The sequence below is a fragment of the Adelges cooleyi genome, unplaced genomic scaffold (assembly GCF_023614345.1).
Source record: "Adelges cooleyi isolate 19-005CV unplaced genomic scaffold, UGA_ACOO_1.1 ACOO_flye_CR_arks_rails_tigmint_CR_PRNA_651, whole genome shotgun sequence".
NCBI lineage: Eukaryota > Metazoa > Arthropoda > Insecta > Hemiptera > Adelgidae > Adelges > Adelges cooleyi.
Window position 1 is genome coordinate 6,691,865 of NW_026096352.1, and position 20,118 is coordinate 6,711,982.

General features: G+C 31.1%; 1 protein-coding gene across 5 annotated transcripts in view; it reads right to left on the reverse strand.

Moving 5' to 3' along the window:
• Window positions 1-187: 187 nt before the first annotated feature.
• Window positions 188-20,118, reverse strand: part of LOC126844243 (nuclear receptor coactivator 2-like) — a 46,330-nt gene continuing 26,399 nt past the window's right edge. For 2 of the 5 annotated variants that reach the window (XM_050582273.1, XM_050582272.1), the window contains 21 exons: window positions 14,943-15,056; window positions 9,053-9,203; window positions 8,803-8,931; window positions 8,326-8,709; window positions 8,044-8,259; window positions 7,753-7,976; window positions 6,930-7,659; window positions 6,102-6,227; window positions 5,598-5,991; window positions 5,428-5,526; window positions 5,091-5,330; window positions 4,853-4,998; window positions 4,568-4,717; window positions 4,239-4,463; window positions 3,658-3,812; window positions 3,414-3,543; window positions 3,217-3,330; window positions 2,864-3,098; window positions 2,627-2,800; window positions 2,472-2,554; window positions 190-2,404 (listed from right to left, as the gene is read on the reverse strand). In XM_050582273.1, coding sequence (XP_050438230.1) covers window positions 2,300-2,404; window positions 2,472-2,554; window positions 2,627-2,800; window positions 2,864-3,098; window positions 3,217-3,330; window positions 3,414-3,543; window positions 3,658-3,812; window positions 4,239-4,463; window positions 4,568-4,717; window positions 4,853-4,998; window positions 5,091-5,330; window positions 5,428-5,526; window positions 5,598-5,991; window positions 6,102-6,227; window positions 6,930-7,659; window positions 7,753-7,976; window positions 8,044-8,259; window positions 8,326-8,709; window positions 8,803-8,931; window positions 9,053-9,203; window positions 14,943-15,056 — 4,324 coding nt within the window. In that variant the 3' untranslated portion in view covers window positions 190-2,299. Of the gene's footprint in view, window positions 2,405-2,471; window positions 2,555-2,626; window positions 2,801-2,863; window positions 3,099-3,216; window positions 3,331-3,413; window positions 3,544-3,657; window positions 3,813-4,238; window positions 4,464-4,567; window positions 4,718-4,852; window positions 4,999-5,090; window positions 5,331-5,427; window positions 5,527-5,597; window positions 5,992-6,101; window positions 6,228-6,929; window positions 7,660-7,752; window positions 7,977-8,043; window positions 8,260-8,325; window positions 8,710-8,802; window positions 8,932-9,052; window positions 9,204-14,942; window positions 15,057-20,118 lie in introns of all 5 variants that reach the window. The other 3 variants (XM_050582274.1, XM_050582276.1, XM_050582275.1) reach the window with 3 other exon arrangements.

A 20,118-nucleotide genomic window follows, 5' to 3' on the forward strand; every position in this document is an offset into this window, starting at 1 on the left:
CTGTTAAGAAAATAATGAAATAATAAATTGCTCATACATTATTTACTCATTATCACATAGAGAAAAATAGTATTTTGTTTATGTATTACAATTTTGCATTACTTCTCATAAAATTTATATTATTTACATATGTAAAATATGTGTACTTTTAAATATGAATATATATATATAAATATAATCACTGTAATAATGTGTACTATAATATATATTATTTTACTGACGTAGAGTATTTTAGTAAATCCCGGTTATATAAAAACTTAATAATTAATTTTAAAAAACCATAATCTACACTGTTTGTTTATAGACATTTATATAGTTATATTTTGTTTACATAATAAAAAAGTTTTATTATAATCTTAACATAAATTTACCTAAACACTAATATCCTACGACTATATTGACGTACAGTTTTTCACAAATAATTATCCAAAAACTAAAAAACAGACAAACACCTCAATTTTTACGAGCTTCGACCCTAGTGTGTATCATATAGGTAACTATAAAGTAATTTATTTCCAATATCAAAAACGGTAATTATTATTTTGTCTTTTTACGACAAATCATTCTAGTTTAAAAAACTGTCATGTTTTTTTCTTGAAAATTTTACATTACACCAAAAAAAAATAAATTTCAATTGAAGCAATTGAAAGAAAACGAAGAACTTAGGAGGCGTGTAAAAGGGGACGTTACTCTAATACAAACAGTATAAATTTATATACTTGCAATGAATATAATATTTAAGTGTATATATGTATGTAAAATATAAATCATATTTATAGTAATAATACAGTGAAAAAATAGGGTAAAAAAGATGTATCTTAAAATGTTGTACTTCTAAAAATAAAAAATAAATGAACGACAATACACATGACTTCCTTACGTAACTATCTAGATATAAAAATTTTACTTGTCAATAATAATGTTAAAAATAATAATTAATAACAAAAGGAACTTAAAAAGAAAATCTCACAACAACAACAACAACATGAATAATAATAATTTCTATAATAAAAATATGTAATAATAATAAAAATAATAATAATAATGATAATAATAATAGTAGCATAAATAATATCTTGCCAATAACATAGATGGGTTTTATATAAATGTTCATAAAATTATTCTTTTCGAAAATATATATTAAAGTTTTTGAATATGATTTTAATAGAAATAACTATATATTTGTTTCTGACTATTATTATTATCATCATCATCACTCAGGGTAATAATCTTGATGCCGATGACTAACCAAAAACAACGACTGTAATTGAGTACCCTAATAAGCTTTACGACACTTTTATGTGTATTGAAGATATGCCCATTAATCGCAGTTACAAATAAAATAAAAGACCAAATAACATGTAATAGTTTGAAAACATGGAATCCAGCAACGTAGACTATTTTAGATGCTAGGTATTATACATTTAGGGTAACAACTTCTCCATTAAAACTGACAACAAGCAAAAAACAAAACCCGAAAGACTAATGCAACTGAATTTTAATAATCTGTTTTTCGTAATTAAATAGGAAGACCAAAATTATAATTACTTCTTAAAATGAGATACAAATGTTATAGTTTAGCATGTTATGGATGTGTAGAGAAAATCATTTTTTTTTAGGTTATACAAGCAGGAAGACAATCGGCTAATAAATATCTAATAACTTTCTCGGAAAATGTTCAATTAGAGAAAGCATTCTATGTAAAACCGCAGTACACACACCAACAATAAACACATTTCAAACGATAACAATATTACAATAACAAAATAATAACTTGATAATTAAAGTTAATGTGAATTGATAGTGTTAAAAAGGTGTTAGGATATAACAAAAAAAGATAAAATAGAACATTATAGTCCAAATCATGTACCTGAGTAAACTGGATTCCATCTAAAAAATAATGAATTTTAAAATAATGATTTTAAAATGTAGTAAAAGAGGAATAAAAAATAATAACAAAGATGTGTTGAAAAAAACAATAATAATCGCATTCACAACAAAATTACATTGGCAAGTAAAACAAAACGACGATTAATAACTTATGATCAATAAATAAATCAACATGTAACGTTTTAGCCTATATTAAAAATTAGTATGTACACCCAGTTTAAGTAAAACAGGTAGTCGATAGTAGTTTGTACATAGTAAAATTGTTAAACTGATCATTCAAATCTTTTCTTAATTTTATACAACTAAAGGTACATCTATTATAAAAATTAAATATACATACGAAAAAATAAATAGTAACAGCCCACCCAAATATAGTTGCTACTTTCTGATAAATTTAAAAATGTAGTGGTTACTCAGAAAGCAATTTTTGTAAAAGAGAAGATTTTTGGTCTGTTGCACTGGCGCTAGTAGTTGAGTTTGTGTTGTTTGTTCTATTACTGTCATCAACTGGAGCCTAATAGAGCAAAACAAAATACATTTTAAGTTAAAAATGTTTATTTTTATAAAACTAGCAAACTTACCCTCGATGCCATTCCTTGTGATTGAGGTGATGATGCACCAAGATCAGAATTCATTCCTGACCACTTAGGACTTTCACTGCCACCTATGTAAAGTAACAATAAAGTTAAAATAATATCATATAAGGCAGTGATTTTAATTAAGTAACCATGCTTACCAGTAGGAGACATGTCAAAATTTAAACTTAATGGATCGAGCTCTGTAGGTGTTATGTTTTGACCAGACAATAACTGACCAGTAAGACGAGCATTACCACCCTGTTGTTGACTTCGAACCCCAACAAATGCTCTTAGTTCGTTTCGAGTAAACTCTGTAACGCTGTTGTTGCCACCTAATTATTATGAAAGTTAGTTATATTAAAACATTTTAATAGGTCAAAAAAAAAATACTATACCTGGAATTTGGACGTTTGTAGGAGTTGAAATGCTAACACTTCTGGGCATCCGAAATTGCAACTGATGCTGCTGCTGTTGTTGTTGTTGTTGTGGTGAACAGTTATTATTGGCTGGCACCACTTCTGTGGTATAACTAACAGGACTTGTTAAAACACGACCCTGTTGTTGTGATTGCTGTTGTGTATTAATGAAGTTTTGCCTGACAGCATTGCTACCATTATTGAAACCAGTAACCTATAATAAGAATATATTGAACAACTCTCAAACTATTGAGCATAAATACTTGCTGTGTGTAATACACACATTAGTAAAAAGGGAAAACATATATTAAACAGTAAAAATGAATTAATACTTGTAGCTGAGCATTAAGCATAGGATTTTGTTGTTGATGTAAGGTCAATCTCTGTTGTTGTGTCCACACACCAGGTTGCGTTTGATTTAAATACACACTTTGAGTTTGTGGTTGCTAATTTTATTTACAAATTAGTGAATTAATTAAGTATATTATATTTCTTTATTAAGTACAATAATTATTTTATTTTTAATTACTTGATTGACACATGGGTTGATAGTGTTTTGGTATTGAGAATGATTTGATGAAGACATTCTCGTTATTGCTTGCTGAGGCACTTGTTGCTGAGACTGTGCTGTTGTTTGGGTTTGTGTTGTCGTTCCGTAACTGCAGACAAAATCATAATAGAATTGTTGATTAGTTTTAATTTTTGATACAGAAGATCAATAAAAAACAAAGTAACACTATAATTTTAAAATATTAAAGAAAACTATTACTCACTTTAACATGGAAAATGATTGTTGTTGTGTAAGATTAGAGTAAGGAGGTTGGCGGTTAGATGAAGGTGAGATCTGAGATGAATTGAGCAACTGACTACCTGATGCAGCATAAACTGGGCTTAATTGAGATTGTGAATCAGGTACATTTGAGGATAACTAAAAAAAATTGAATAATACTATAATTGTATAACCATAACTAACATGACTTTAATTATACGCCATTCAATTGTAATATAATATGTACGTGGGCGCCACCAGAGGGCCATGAGACGATGTAATATTGGTTATACCCTGTTCGCTGAGAGAGGGTTTGCGCATGTAGACTAAAGACTAAGCAGCAAGACTAAGGCTGGCAGACAAGGCGGACTCCGGGGGGATCAATAGTCACACTGGGTGCGACGCAGGGATGCGCAGAACAGCCAATTTTTGTCGGGTCGCGGCATGCTCTCTCGGCTAACAGGGTATAGTGTGTTGTAATATTTGTATTAAATAAACATTTTGAGTTATTAAATTATACAAAAGGATCCGATATCACATGTACAATAAATGTCATACGTGTTCTATAAATTTATTTTGACTTACTTGTAAAGCTACATTAGGAGCGACAGAGTTGTTCAATAAAGAATCAATAGTCTGCAAAGCTGTGGTCGGATCTGGTGTAGATATGGCTGCAGAATTTGAAGATACGACCATTTTTTGTTGTTGCTGTTGTTGAAGAAGTCTCTGCTTTTGTTGTTGTTGTTGCTGTTGCTGTTGCTGGATTAACCTTTGTTTTTGTTGTTGATGCAATAATAGCTGTTGTTGTTGCTAATTATAAACAAATATACTTAATTATCAAACTTAATAAAACAAGACAAACATAACAAACAAGGAAAACCCTGTTTATTATGTTTACATATTCTGCTGCATACATTTTTAGGATATGAGCCCACACCACCCAGTCTAGGTGACTGCTGCTGGTTAAATCGAACACTAGTTTTTTGTTGAGGTTGGTAAGCTGGAGGTGGTATGAATTGATTTTGGGCTTGAACACCGTTTCCGGTAGGTGAACCATAGTTAAGCTGAATAACGAAAGACAATATTAGTTTTTAAAATTGTATAAGGTCAAACAAATTTAGATTATTTTAACTTTTAAATGTACACAATTAGCCTAAATATATTTTTTTAACTAATAAATAAATTATAGGTGTATGTACCTGAGCCGGAGACTTGACTGTGGACTCGACTTGCATCAAACATTTCTGAATTTCGCTGACGGCCATTTTTTCGTTCATTAATGAATTAAACGAACCCTGATTAGCCGTGTTTGATCCAACAGCAGTATTTGCTGCATTGGTTGTTTCTAAAACATTGTACAAATGTAACAATGTTAATTATCTATAATTTGTTATCTTTGTATTTGTTCTTTTATAGTCACTAATACTATATAATTACCTGAGGTCACAACCATGATGTCCATTACTTCTTCAAGAAGTTCCGATAGTTCTGGATCGGAATTAAAAGATTGCAAATTGATGTTGGAATCAGAATTATTAAACTGATTGTAGCTGCCACTAACAGCTGTTGAGGTAACAATCCGCATTTGTGACATTTGCATGTTCGACAATTGCCCTGGACTGTTAAGACTTTGTGGTTGTTGATCCAACATGTGATTTAGGAAAATATTATTAGCGCCTAAAGAAAAAAGTTATAACCATTTATCACTTCAGAAATAATACATTGAAAAATTAAGAAAATTAATAATTTCAATAACATTCTAGTTATTACATACTTTTTGGTGGTAAGCCACGTTGATGAACCTGAAGTTGGTTAAGTGGCATTCGCTGTTGTGGAATAGTCATCGAATGCTGATTGCTATTCCAGCCACCTGCTGTATGAAATGATAAAAAAAGGTTTATTAAACAATAATTAAAATTTAATTATGATTTGTAAAAAACATACCAGCAGGTTGTTGTTGTTGTTGTTGTTGATGTTGCTGTTGTTGTTTAATTATGTTGACTAATTTATCCTGAGGTGTGGCCGATATGACAGATGCTGGTATTGCAGGTATAGCAGTAGGTGGAGGGTCTTTGGCTAACAGCGAAGCAAGCATTTTGTTACGCTCACGCAACTTGCTGTTTGTTGGTACTTGAGGCTGCGAACTAATAGAAGGGTTAGGCATTGATTCCAGTACGGATGGGATCAAACTGCGTTTTAAAGGTGGGCGGTCATTCTCATCATCAGCACTAACGCTGTTACGTTTACGGCTATGACCAAGACTATCTGGCGATGTTGGTGGCAGAATATGAAAATCTTTCAAAATGTGCTCTTCATTCGAGTGTTGCTGTTCATTTTGCTATGATTAAAATAGAATGAAAATTTGTTATTATTTTGTAACAAGGTTATTTATAACAAGTACACTACGAATAAATAAAAAAAATAAGTACACTAATAGCAGATTATTACCTCAAGCATGGCTCCATGCTGCCTAACATTATCATCCTCTTTAAGTAACTGCTGAAGAAGCTCATTTTGTTTTTTGATACCAACACGAGCTTCTAAATCTTCATCTTCACTTTTGTCATTTAATAACTGTAAGTCATAAAATTTAAAATTAATTTAACTATTATTTTTTAAATTATTTTGTTAATATTTTTAAGATAACGAGTGAGGGTAGGGTACAAATTAAATGATGAAAACCTATAGGATACAAATAAAAATTTATTTTTGGAAAAAACGTAAAGTTATGTTCAAATCTATATGAAAAATCAAATACACGCAAAAACCATCAAATTAATTTAGTTTTTTAAAAAGTTTATACGTAAATACATAAAATAAGAAAAAAAAAAAACTTTTAGATAGTGTTAGAAGCTAATTACTAATCAAATATAATTGACAAAATGTTTTGTTAAATCATGAAGATACGAAAAGCATTTGTATTCGTAAAACAACAATCAATTATTGGTTTAATAATAGTGGTTTATGCTTTTACATAAATGTAATTTCTGGGCAAATATTAATCTATGTTATTATGACATAATACAGTTTTAGCATGACTTTTATAATATAGTACATTTTAGATCAAATTTATTTTGAAAAGTATGTCACTTCTAAAAATGTTACTATTTTGGTTCTCACCATACCGATTAAATATTAATATTACAGAATCAGATAGCAAATTATGATCAATTTACATAAAATTTCTATGTAAAACTGTCAAAACTGCAAAAAAGACAATCTCTATAACAATATTAGACAACATGGAGATTTGTATATCATAATAAAACAACAAACCTTAAGTAACATGTTGTTGCTTGAGGAATTATTTAGAGCTGCTGAAGTATCATTCAAATTGGAACTATTATGTGATTGTGGCCTACTATTGGCAGGACTAGGTGGTGTGCTATGATGATTCATAGACTCTTCATCTTGTAAACCCATTTCAGGTTGATTTAGTAGGCCTTTTAGTATGTTGTGTTTACTCTCCTCAAACGAGCCGTCGGCTCGCTTAGTTGTCATGAGTAATGTACGTAACCGGGCTGATTCTGTTTTTTCAGCATTGTTAATAGAATCAAAAGTATCTTTTGGCGATGGAATTAGTGGACTAAAGGGAAAAGAGGTATATGGTGTATGTGCTGTAGGAGTGTGCGGGTTAGATGATATTGTAGCCGGACTAGGCACAGGTGTTGTCTTAGCCAATGTTTCTACTACATTCATAGCTTGTTCAGGCCATTTGTTCTCTTGTAAAATGTCACTGAATGTTGTACTTTGGAATAATGGGAAATCCGAGAAATTGAGATCAGATGTCGGAGTCATGTTAAAAGCATTGGTAGTAGAAAATTTTGTTTCGGACTGCATGTTGGATCCTGAATGATTGGACCCAGGTCCGCTGACCATCAAAGATAGTGAGTCTGTTCCATTTAAAGAAACCACCCCTAATGGGTCTGTCACTGCAGCTACTGCCGCACTAGCAGCGGCGTAAGCAGATGAATGGTTTTCAATCATTGTGCACATCTCACTGTCACTAACATCAACAAATAATTCAACAGGTGATTTAGCAAATATATAAAAAAGTTTACAAAACTAATATGGTCATACATTTTTTATTAAAACTTACCCAATTATTGAAATAATTGCCATTATAAATTCCATTTCATCATCGGTTTTCATAAAATACTTAGATTTTGTCTGTACGTTAATATACTTTTCATCAACCAAATGAAGTTTATAAATTGGACTTGTGCTGGACCCGGCTCGCCGCGTTTCTTTTATGTGGTTTATCACTTTAAGTGAATCATTTTTATGACATTGTTCATGCAACATTCTACCAACTAAATTATCCTGTGTACAAAATAATTAAAAATGGTCAATATACTATTAAGGTGAACATGTAAATAATAAACTATACTTTATTCATATATTGAGCATAAGTATTCGATACGTTTTGGGTATCTAAACTCAGGATTTTTCCATTCTGATCGAGTTTAAATGTAAACTGTTCCAAAGGTGGGCTCAAGTGTTTCTCGTTAAGTGCATGCTGGGCAATACATAATAAACTCTGGCCACCGCCTTCGGTATTTTCTTCGTCATCGAGCATTCCACCATTTATTTTTGTGGACGATATCTAAACGATCAGCATAAGTACTGTTTTAGTATCAATAAGAATAATTTATATCAAGTGATTTCTTACCTGTAAAGTCTTGTATTGACAGACTCTTGTTTGTTTTTCCTCAATTGTTTGGTCTTGGTCAGACTGCGGTTTCACCAACAGGCGGCAATTGAATTTGGTAGTGAACCTCCGATGATTCCAGTTATTACTCTTGGAACCAGAGGGAGGATGGTCCATAGGTGAAGCTGAACTATGGGTTGATCCCGGAGACACGATAGACGATCCGTATAATAACAGTTTATTTAAGAGAACACCGAATCTAGTGTGATCGCCGTGGTGTATAAAATTGTACACGCTCTCGCCAATCAGTTCTTCCTGGTTGTAGTTCAAAAATTGTTCAATGTTATCACTGACAAATTCTATTCGGCCGTCTGCACTAACCACAAGCAAAAAGCCTTCTAACGCCTACCATCAAACAAACAAAAAAAAGCATTATTAAAATACATCATACTACGTAATATCATGACATTTTTTGAGGTGTGTGTAGTAAGTACATACCGATAGTAGAAGAGGAGCAAGTTCTGTGTTGGATATTTTAGATTGTTTTGATGAAGAGACTTCACCCTGTTGCACAGCAGATTCGATGCCAACTAAACTTTCCGAATTTTCTGGTTTAATTCGACGGTTCTGGTATACAAGAATGCATCATAAGTAAGTATAAATAATATTATAATATTATACTACAACAATAATATTATGGACTAAGATTTTGTTTTTCGGATAAGCCGTTTAAAGGCCTGCCAGGTACCTGTTTGACAGTTTCCTGCAAAATTGCGCACTTATCAGGTTTTACAGACAAGGAACTCATGTCCGCAAAACTAGCTGAGATCAACTCGGCCAGCTCTTCAATGTATATGTTCTCCTGTTCTCTACGGCGTTTTTCATTAAGGCACTTGTTACTGTAAAAACAACAAAAAATCGTACATAATTAATAATAATAACTAAGGCTTGGCACTCGTAAAGCTAAAAACCTTAAAGCTCTCGAATAAATGTTTAAAACCGAGAACCCATAAAATCCAAATCAATTTTATGAAGTAAATCTCGATACACCCAGAACACGAATTCCGGTTTTAACGCATAACTCGCATACTAAAAAAATTACATTATCGAGTGACATAAGAATTCATGTTTATATTCCAAGAAGGATTTAGTTTTTCATAATTGGAGATCACTTATGAAGTTACATAAGTGATAATAACTGATTACACGTTGTGCGTTTAAAAACTTAACAATTGTTATTTATTTTATTCTTTTATGGCTTTATCTTACTGAGGAGCTTTGAACTGTGTTAAAAACTAAATAATGTACATTATCTGTTCAGAATTAGTTGCACCAGTACTACAATTTAATCATAAAAATGAATTATATATATTCAAAAACATAAGGCGTAACATTTTAATTAAAATTATAGGTTATTGATTTTACTAAAAAATAAGTAGTTTATTTGATTTGAAGCTAGAAGTTGTTAATTGTATTTTTTGAATAACTACATGTATTAAAAAAATATAATTATTTTTTAATTTTTACTAAATGATTAAATTTTCAAAATATATTAAAATACAGTTTGGTTCAATATAATAGTTTTAAACAAACGTGGTTCGCTAACAAAAGACTTTCTAATTTTTACAACATAACCAACAATATGATTAGAAATCTATCTAGGCATTATATAAGACTTTGTTGCGGCAAACAATTTTTTGTTTATTTAAAAAAATATGACGGGATTGATTAAATTTGAAAAATAACTAATCAACGTAAAGCGAAAACGTCGTAGCACGTACAAACAGAGCTTTATATTTTTCAGCGTTTTGAAAATATTTTAATCTCCTTTGACAATATAACACACGTGAAAACTTGGAATTTTTTTGTGTAAATTTACAAGCGAGAGGATCTAAATGATTTTGACTTAGAAAGTAACGAATTAACACATACTAACACATTTTTCTCTATCTTCGTTCTAAACATTATTACACAATATGCACCATGTTCCACACGTTTAAACGTTTGTATTCGTAGAAATCTTTACTTTTTAGCACTTTGTAGTTTTCTAAACTAAAAATTCCTTTATTAGTAATAATTGCATTTATTGCTCCTTCGGCCTTTGACATTTTTTCATAGACTCATTTAAGATCTACGACGTCATAGATGTTATGTTAAATGGCTTTAAGCTATAATTTAAAACCCCAATGTTTTTTTCATATCGGCAATAATTTAAGTCAAGTATTATTAGCCCGGTGCATACAACGTCCATCCTGAAATAAGGTGTACTTGGTAGGTATTTTTTTATATTAAATTCAGCTAGTAAGATGCGCCAGTTTTCAGAACTATCTCGACTATGACCAATTGAGGTAACTATATATAATTTATGTTAAGCTCTGCGAGCAATAATGAGGTGACAGAAATAGTGGAGAACACATTAGACAGATTTTGTTATTATATTTATCGCTATGAAGCACACAAACGTAAACTCCATATTACATATGACATCGTTTTGAAAATATAGGGGAAAAATAAAAAAATAAATTTAAAAATAGAATTTAAGTGCTAAATTTTTTTTCTTCAAATCATATAATTTTAATATATTAATTTAAAAGCAATTGATTTATCTATCCGATCAATTACACCTGATTTTCAGCGACCTGTTTTTCTTCAACAAACCGAACAATAGACGTTAACAATATTCAGCTATATCTTTTGTTCGAGGCATCCAGAAGAAACCATATGGCTGATTACTCCTTGGAGCGCCAAGTAGAAATCAGTTAATTAACAATATTGTTGTATTATCAAAAGCCGGCACGTGTTTTCCTGGTCCGTCAAAAACACACCCCTGCTAACTTCAGATTATTGTTATACATATATATTAGGTTATAATATATACTTGTTATACATTATATATATATATACATGGAAGCACAATAACGACGCGTTGATAAATTATGTACCTTAATAGGGTAATTAAACATGGCGTTATTAATGCATTTTTAACAATTAACACCTCCGCTTTTCCTCCGGAATCTACCGTCGTGCAGCAAAACAAGCGTTTTGTACCCCAAAGAGGTAGTACGAAATGTTACAGAGCGCTTTTAAGGAACTCTAAAAACGACTGTGGGTGCACTAAAAAGAGAACAGAAGAGAAAATTTAACACTGCGCCAGTCGTGTATATGGTACGGGTTATTTCTTTTGTGTGGCTCGCTCTTTTTGCCCAAACAACAGCTGTAATAATACATGATATGTAATAGCATGGGCCATGAAGAGGGAAAACGTGTCCTTGGAAGCAGGCAGCGAAATGGCATAAACCTGCCGGTTCGCCGGTTACAGCAGTATGCTGCTGTGCCACGCCGTTTGCTTAAAATACAAAAAGTAATAAACTAATAAGATGATAAAATTATAATTGACCAAACATTTTATAAGAAAAATAATAAACTCCTCTCTCATAACAGCATTACGTATGATATAATTTTTTATATTGCCAAATTTACACCAGTACATTTACACAGACGATTGACATTTGTATAGACTAGTTTTATCTGGGTTCATAGAAACGTTAGTAAACAAATAATAAAAACGACACGAAGCGGTAGCACTACACTTTCAATTAAGCCCGGTCAGTGTCCGTTTACGATAAATAACGTAGTCGTTTTTTTATAAACAATTGACGTTCCGTAGGAAAACCTTATGTTTTTACGGTTTGTAGGGAAATGTATTATAATACACACAGTAGTAAGTTATAGCGACTATGGAAAATCCAATTTAACTGTAACAATTGCCGTTTACAATACACATGTTGACGATAGAAAATTATAGAAAGAAAAATCAAAGAACCGCGGCAAAACGATCGGTTAACCGTTTAATTGAGTTCGGTAAGAAACGGAGAAACAATGAAATGAATTGTATAATAACGATGATGGGCTTATTTTTTCCCTCCCAGTAAATTCGTTAAAGAAAATACCGTGCGGCGTCGTTTCGTCACGGAGGAGGTCGATTCCGAATAGGTTTTGTTCCACTACACAGACTGTAACACTACTATCGGCTATCGGTATCTAGGAAAAGTGACAAGTGTATGTATATACTACCATCATCGTTATTTCAGTTCTAGCATAGAAATAATAATAAAAATATAACTAATAAAAGCCCATTGTATTCGAAAAAAGGCAATAATATCATTTATTTTCATCCTTTTATCAACCTTTACGTATAATACACTATTGAGGGGAATGAAGAAGCTATTTATTAAGAGGTAAAAAGATAGTCAACATACGACGTAATTTGATCTAGGAATCATTTCAAATATGTCAACTTACACAAGGGTAAACGAATATTAAGTCCTTTTAGTCACATGATTTTTAAAGTTATATTACCTGAGTTCTTAGCGCAAGTTTGATAACAAATAACTGATTTCTTGATTACTGTTAGCGTATCTATTATACAATATAATTTTTTTTTTAAGAAAACTTACAACTTAGTTACTAGGTACTTAGTTTTATTAGAAAAAACATATACTTGTAAAAATATAAAAGTTTATGTTTTAAGTTTTAACATAACTTAAAAATAAATATCTTCTACCTTATAACAACCATTTTTTTTCAAATCGGTTCGGTAGATATCTTAAAAATGGGCTTTATTAATGGACTTAATTCATCAAAATAGCAGAATATTAGGTAAGATACGTAGAAACATGTAGACCTCATAACTGTATACTGATATAATAATTATTAATTAATAATAACAATATTATTACGTAAATCGAATAGCTCGTAACGGCATCACACAAACGTCAAGTGACGATGTTAATAGATCCTTAGATCTATCAACGATAATTTGACGGGCCTCGGGTGTTAATTTAATTTTCAATTAACGCCAACACGCGGCATAGTGGTTTCCTTCAAAACAAATAAGCCTGAGGGATGCTGGATTTGCCTATAATTTGATATAGTTAATTGGTTTTACATTTAGATTAGATTTTTAAGTGACAGGCGTGCGTATATGCATAATGTTTCCGTTACTGCCCACAATACTCGTATGCGATAGTTAAAATGGAATCAATTACACATTGCTATGTATTATTATCTTCATCAAACCCGTACCTAGATAGTATTTTTTATTATTCTATATAGATTTTTATAAAAACGTTCCAAAACATGGAAAATAAGAAGTTTTAACGATTCAAAAAAATGCTCTATCAGCAACGTATCAGCTAATCTAAATACAGCGGTTGCTGATAGGACTAAATAAAAGGATCCATAACAGGAAACGATTAGTTAGCTCGTGTCTACACTTAGATAAACGGATGAACCTTAAGTATCTCGTATTAGTTTAGACGTTTGGAGTTAGGCGAGCAGTCATACCTTTAAATAACGTAACTGTCAAATAGGTAACAAATAAGAAACAGTTTTATTAATTTGCAAAAATGAAGGATATTAAGTATTCATTACACCACTACACCTGGATCCTAAATCGTTTATTTTAGTAGTCTAGGTAAATGCTTAATTGAACTGACACACACAAGCGGGTGAAGTTAAAAGAGATATGGGTTAATTAAGTTACACAAATTAATAAGGCTTAAGATTAATTAGGTCGCGGTCCGAAGGTGGTAGAATGTCAAATAACTGAGCACTAATGCCCCTGGCACATTGATCTTAGTGTGCCCGTTGTCTTCCTTATCTATTGTCTTACATGCAAATCGATATAAAATGCGGTCACTCCCCTAATGAGGACAGATCTCGGACTTAAGATAAATGAAAAAAAGGTTAAAAGTTGCAAAAATAAAAAGAATATTGAGAATACACAACCAATTTGAAAATAAAGGTTTTAATATAAATGTACCTTTTAAAATAATTGAAAATGTGGTGTCTTTTGTACTTTTTATGCAATTAAATTTGTATGAAAAGTCTGATTTGAACTACGGTCTTAACCCTAGTAACTCTTAAGGAGTAATTGTAAATTATATTTTTATTTAAAGTAATTGACAATTTTCTGTTTTAACTACCTAATTAAACAATAATATTGTTTAATATTTTAGGTTATAATATTGTTGGTATTTTCTAAAAAAAAGTTGCATTCACATTTCTATAATTCGTTTACAAATATCCTATCTACGAGTTACGGATAGAAACAATTGGTATTTTACTACTAATAAATATATAATGGAATATTATTAAATGCGCCTTTTACTTTTAATCAATTTAGAACCCTAATAACTTTGTCTGAAAAATATAATCATATAACTTTATAAAAATAATAAAATTAGATTAAACCATTCCTGGAACTTTTCATTAGCTTGTCAACTTCCCGGAGATTTATTTTTAAATTGTTCGTTTATATACTGAATAAACCACCTGATGATGAAGAAATCCTAATTTAATAAATACTCATTAAATATGTTAATCCTACGGAACTTAAAAATGTACAAATTGTTTTTTTTATACAATTTATCACAATAAGATAACTGGATAGGAAACAATCACGTTTTAGTAAAAAATATTACATCACCGAAAAAGCAGGCAAACATGATCGGTCGATGGTATAACTATACCAAAACCAAATAGTGATAGTAGAGTAATAGTCTATGGAGGTTTACATATAGATAATATTAATGACATAAATGTAAATAATAATAATATAAAATTGCTGTACTTACATTTGGGATTGTGGCTTAGCGTCGCTTTTTTTCTTTTTTTTTGGCAACGCAGAGCTTGGGCTTGCGCCGCCGCTCATCTTAGGCCAAGATTCGTGGAGATCATATGGACCCAGCCTGCAAAAAAATAAACAAATCAAACATTAAGTATTTAAACAATTAATATTTTTATTGATTCGAAAATATAACAACAATAAGTCTTATATTTAAATATTTATCTACACAAATATAGCAATTATTGTTTATTTGATTTTATTTTCCTAAGCGATTATTCCTGCAACGTCATAATAAAAGATTACCTACCATAACAATTAGACTACTATAACAATAATAACCGTGATCTCGTTTGACTGAACTTTTGGAAGTAAAAAATAGGCATCAAATACGAAAGCGGTTGATAAAAATATACATAATATATATAATATGCTAATATTATTCTCGAATCCCGTGTTGAATTTACATAATCACCAGTAGTATTCAGCAAAATATATATAATCGCTTTGACTAGGTTAGATAATCTGAAGGCAAGAAGTTTTTTTAAAATTTTCTTTTTTTATAGTAACAGATAATATTTGTGTCGATGATTATTTAATGTCTTTAATGAGTTATACATACAGGGTCGGATTCAGTGAATGTAAGGCACTCATTTTCTCTTTAAATAATTTAAGTTTTGTAGTTTTTCTTTCTGAAAACATTTTAGTTATGTTATTTTAGAATATAAGAAAATATTAAACTTTTAATTTTTTTGTTAAATTTCTGCTTTATCAACTTTTTTTAGTTAAGAATGATTTGCTGAAAATGATAACTGGTCGATAACCAGCTTTGAATAACTATTTTTTAAGTTACATAAGTTCTAAATTTAGGACGGGAGGTGGATCAAATTGAAATTATTTTACATTTATTATAAGTGTCCAATATAATTTATTAGTTTGATGTTATTAGAGTTCTGACGTGTCGTCGTTGGTTTGCGTTGACAATAATGGGGTCGGGATACGGTCCAAAAGACCGTATCCCGAGCTGTAATACAGCTAATAAGAGCAACAAAAAAATGTTAGGTATAAAAGAATACCTCTTAAGGATATATATCCCTTCAACGGTTGAAATTGCGGCTAGCAATGCCGGTACCGTTACAGTGCAATAAAACCCCTTTTGAATTAGTTGAATGCCATCAAAGAACCGTTTGGGTTTCCGAAAAAAATCAACTCAATATAAAATACACTTAAGGTTGGACAATATGTTTTGTGAGAACTCGACAACAATAATAGAAAAAAAATACGACCTTTTTCAGATAGATGGTCGCATCATTTGATAGAAGAATACATCTTGCACCGTACATATTATATTATATATATAAGTCACAATATTTTATGTGGAGGAAAAAAGTGACCTTGTGTAGTTTATATGTTTAAATGCTTATGAAAATCTCGACTTTTGTTTTTACTCTCTTACAGAATGTTAATTTTTGTCTTATATCTTTACAAGCCGTTCCATGAGTATGACTGTAACCTCTTACTAGTATATCGTTCATGTTGGATCTATATTATTTATATAGACATTTAAATCAAATAAGTTAATTACGGTAAGAGCGAAATTTTCTGCTGCAATAGGAGTTGCTTTTTTAATACCAAATCCAGTGAAACACTAATACTTATAATCAACATCTATTGTTGTCCCCCAACACCCCAGATGTTAATTATAATTTTATACTAACAATTATTATTATGCTTTACTATAATAGCCATTTTGTTTAGATTATTTAAACAATATGTGTATTTATTATTTTTAAAGAAACGGCAACCGTTGTAATGTTATCAACACCGTTTCATTTAAAGTATCATGGAGGCATATTTAAAATTACAATACCTACGCACACAACCAGAGCTCTGTTCAAGCAAATACTGGGACTTGCGTCACAAATATCGACGACAAAATGTGATATAACACGTGGCAAATATCGCACTTATAATATATTAAAATATATGCTCGAATTGAGTATTTATTTTATATTTTTGTAATAACGTTTTAAGTAACAATCGACCGTTGGCGCGTGTACGCATAAGTACAAAAACATTACACTCATTTGTGTTTGTCACCCGATTATTATCCAAGTAGAAGATCCGTTAACAATATAATATTGTTAAATATGATATTTATTATAGTATAGTAAAAACACAAAAACCGAGTTCAATCACTGAAGAATAATTGTTTCATGATTCAGACTACGGACGAATTCATTAAACACCAGTATTAAAGTATTCAATTAAATTGAACACTAAATCAACATTTTAGAGAAACGACAATATTTAATGGATAGTAAGTACATACTTAATAATTTAACTTAAATTACTAAGATCTTTTAATTTTAAAATAGACATTTAAATACATCAAAATAGTGTCTAGCCTAAATTAATTAACGAGGTTTTTGAAAATCTTAACTAGTACATCTAAAAGTGTTAAAAACAATATTTAAAAGCGTGGTAGGTAAAGAAAAAACAATAAAAAAGAAAAAGATCGTTCGATAATAAAAGAATACAGGATAAACTAGGTAAAATTAATACAAAATATTCAGAAAATAAAAGATATGTCTGTTGGATGAAATTGTTTATAAATTAATAATTCAAATGAATTAAAGAAAATGCCACTAATTGAGACTGTTGAACAGCATATGGTAATAGCGTACAGCTCAATAAAACATTTAAAAAAAAGAGGTAAATACCGTCTTGGCATTTACTACTAGAAATGATAACCAATTAATAATTTATTATTATTATTTCCATTATTATATTTTGTTATCGTCGTCAATATCATCATAATAATATATTCACGTTTGAGGTTTTTGCTTTGTTGAACGAGTAGTAATAACACACACACATACTTCGCGACTAAAGTGTATTTGGCTAAAAAAACCATTAAGTCGCCGTTCAATTCAAACCGTATGGAACTACGTAAGCCGCTTACAACACGAAACGTGTACAAGCGAATACAACGATTTCACGTAAAGTTTTTAGGTTTATTTATAAACTCGGCGCATTTATTGTCTGCTGCAGTGTTATTTATTGAACACTACCGCTTCGAACAGGCGGCGGTAATGATCTTCAGCAACAAAAACATGAAGTTTCTTCAGAGAAATGATGTTAATTTTTATTTAAAAATAAAATTATGGTATATTGTTAACTGTCGCGTGTCGTGGGGGTCCACACACGATTTTGTCCACCCACAACGGCGGCCTTGAACTAATTTATAATCCTAACCTAGACTTAATTATTTTATTTTGCCGTGTGTATTATGAGTCGTCGTCGCCTTGTGGGATTTATAGATACCTTATGCTGTATACAAAGTTTCCCTCTTATTTGGATAGGTTCATTATTAATTGTTGTCTGAACATATTAAAGTCTACACACCAAAGTTAACACACGAAAACAGAATAACTTAAATAGAGGGACTGGGGATGTGACCATTCTCATTGTAAAATTTTTAATATACTATTGTTACATAATAGTTGAGCAACTGTGTATACATACGAACAATATTCGATAGCTTGAAACACAGAAAACAATTTTCAAATTATACCAAAAAAAAGAGTCTTAGTTACTGAACTAATAATTACTTATCACAGTAAAGATGTTCAAATTAAGGTTTTCCAAAAAATTGCCTACACCTAACTATTAAATAAATAAGGGTATGACGTCCTCTTGGCGTTTTTATTACGGTAAATGCGTTATGTGTATTTTCTTTTTATTGTAACGCATCATCACTAAACATGGTTAGCGCAAATTTTAATACAATACGCACACATATTAACGTTCTAGTCGAACAAACAGCGGCCACGTTCAACATGTTTTTATGATAGAAGTATACTACTGTTTTAACACCTGACACACCTCAGACACATATTATTGAATTGTACTTTAATTGTTTACCCATATTATTCGCGTACTCCATACAGAGTAACACAAACAGAGCACGACCTTATCTAAGCAAAACGGTCAAAGTCGCGGTAGACCGGTTGAACGATTTTAACAGTGCGTTTTGTTATAATATGTACTATAGTACACATGCTTTAGGTTTCGCACGACAGAGTGAAATCTCTCTGATAAAGCACCGCGGCGGTATTTTTAGTGGACGGTCAGCCAATAAGTGAATATAATTACATATTGATAATGATTAAACCACGTGCGTTGTTTAAACTACCGTCGCTAACAACCGAGTCATCATAAATTAATTATCAAACATTTTAAAATCATTAATCCCTTAAATGATGGATTAAAGGATATGTTCCGTACGTGTTATAAATTCTTATAACAGTTTCGTCATTCGATTACATTGAACGCGTACCAATTACCACAACTCTTCTTAGTTCTTTCAACAGCATAAAATGGTACAATGATTCCCGGCGTTTGTACACAATAATAATATTATATGCGTGCCCACAAGTCGAACGAACATGACCATAATAATAGAACCCATTAACGATTTTTCATACGAGTCGTATACGAGCCAGACTAGTTTTTCAAACGCAAAAAGAAAAAAAGCCTCCCCGTTCATCAACTCTGCGCACGTGGAGTATTCTACTGAAGGTTAAAATTTAAAAAAAATATTAGGTACTTTGACAAATACGGTTTATAGGCTCAATACACGGTCGCTGACGCAAAAAAAAAAAATGTTACCCGTTGCTCGATCGATAAAGCGCTAGGCGGTACACGAAACGTCCGGGCCATTGATAAAGTTTTAAGCTGGTAATTAATAAACTTCCATCGTAAACACATACAATACACGATTGCGATGATAAAACGAGCTATTACGATTGGGACTCGTAGAGTGAGGCCCGATTAGCGCACAACAAAATATATTGTTTTAACGGTTTTATAATAAAATATATTTTAATACTATATTAAATATTATTATTATACTACGAAAAAGCGGTACACACCGAACGGAAACTCACGGCGCAGTTTATTAAAAAAAAAAAAACTTAAACGAGAGGAGGGGACGGTCGCGTGGTGGGTCGTAAAATCGATAGAGCAACTTTGTATGCTTACTTTTGTATGTTTCAATTTCCAGGGTTGTAGGGGAAAACTCGAGACGTAAAACTCTCGTCGATACCGAGGGTTTAAGCAATAATAAATAATATAAGGCACGTGTTGTTGCGTCTTATATTAAATTTATGCCTATTAAGAAA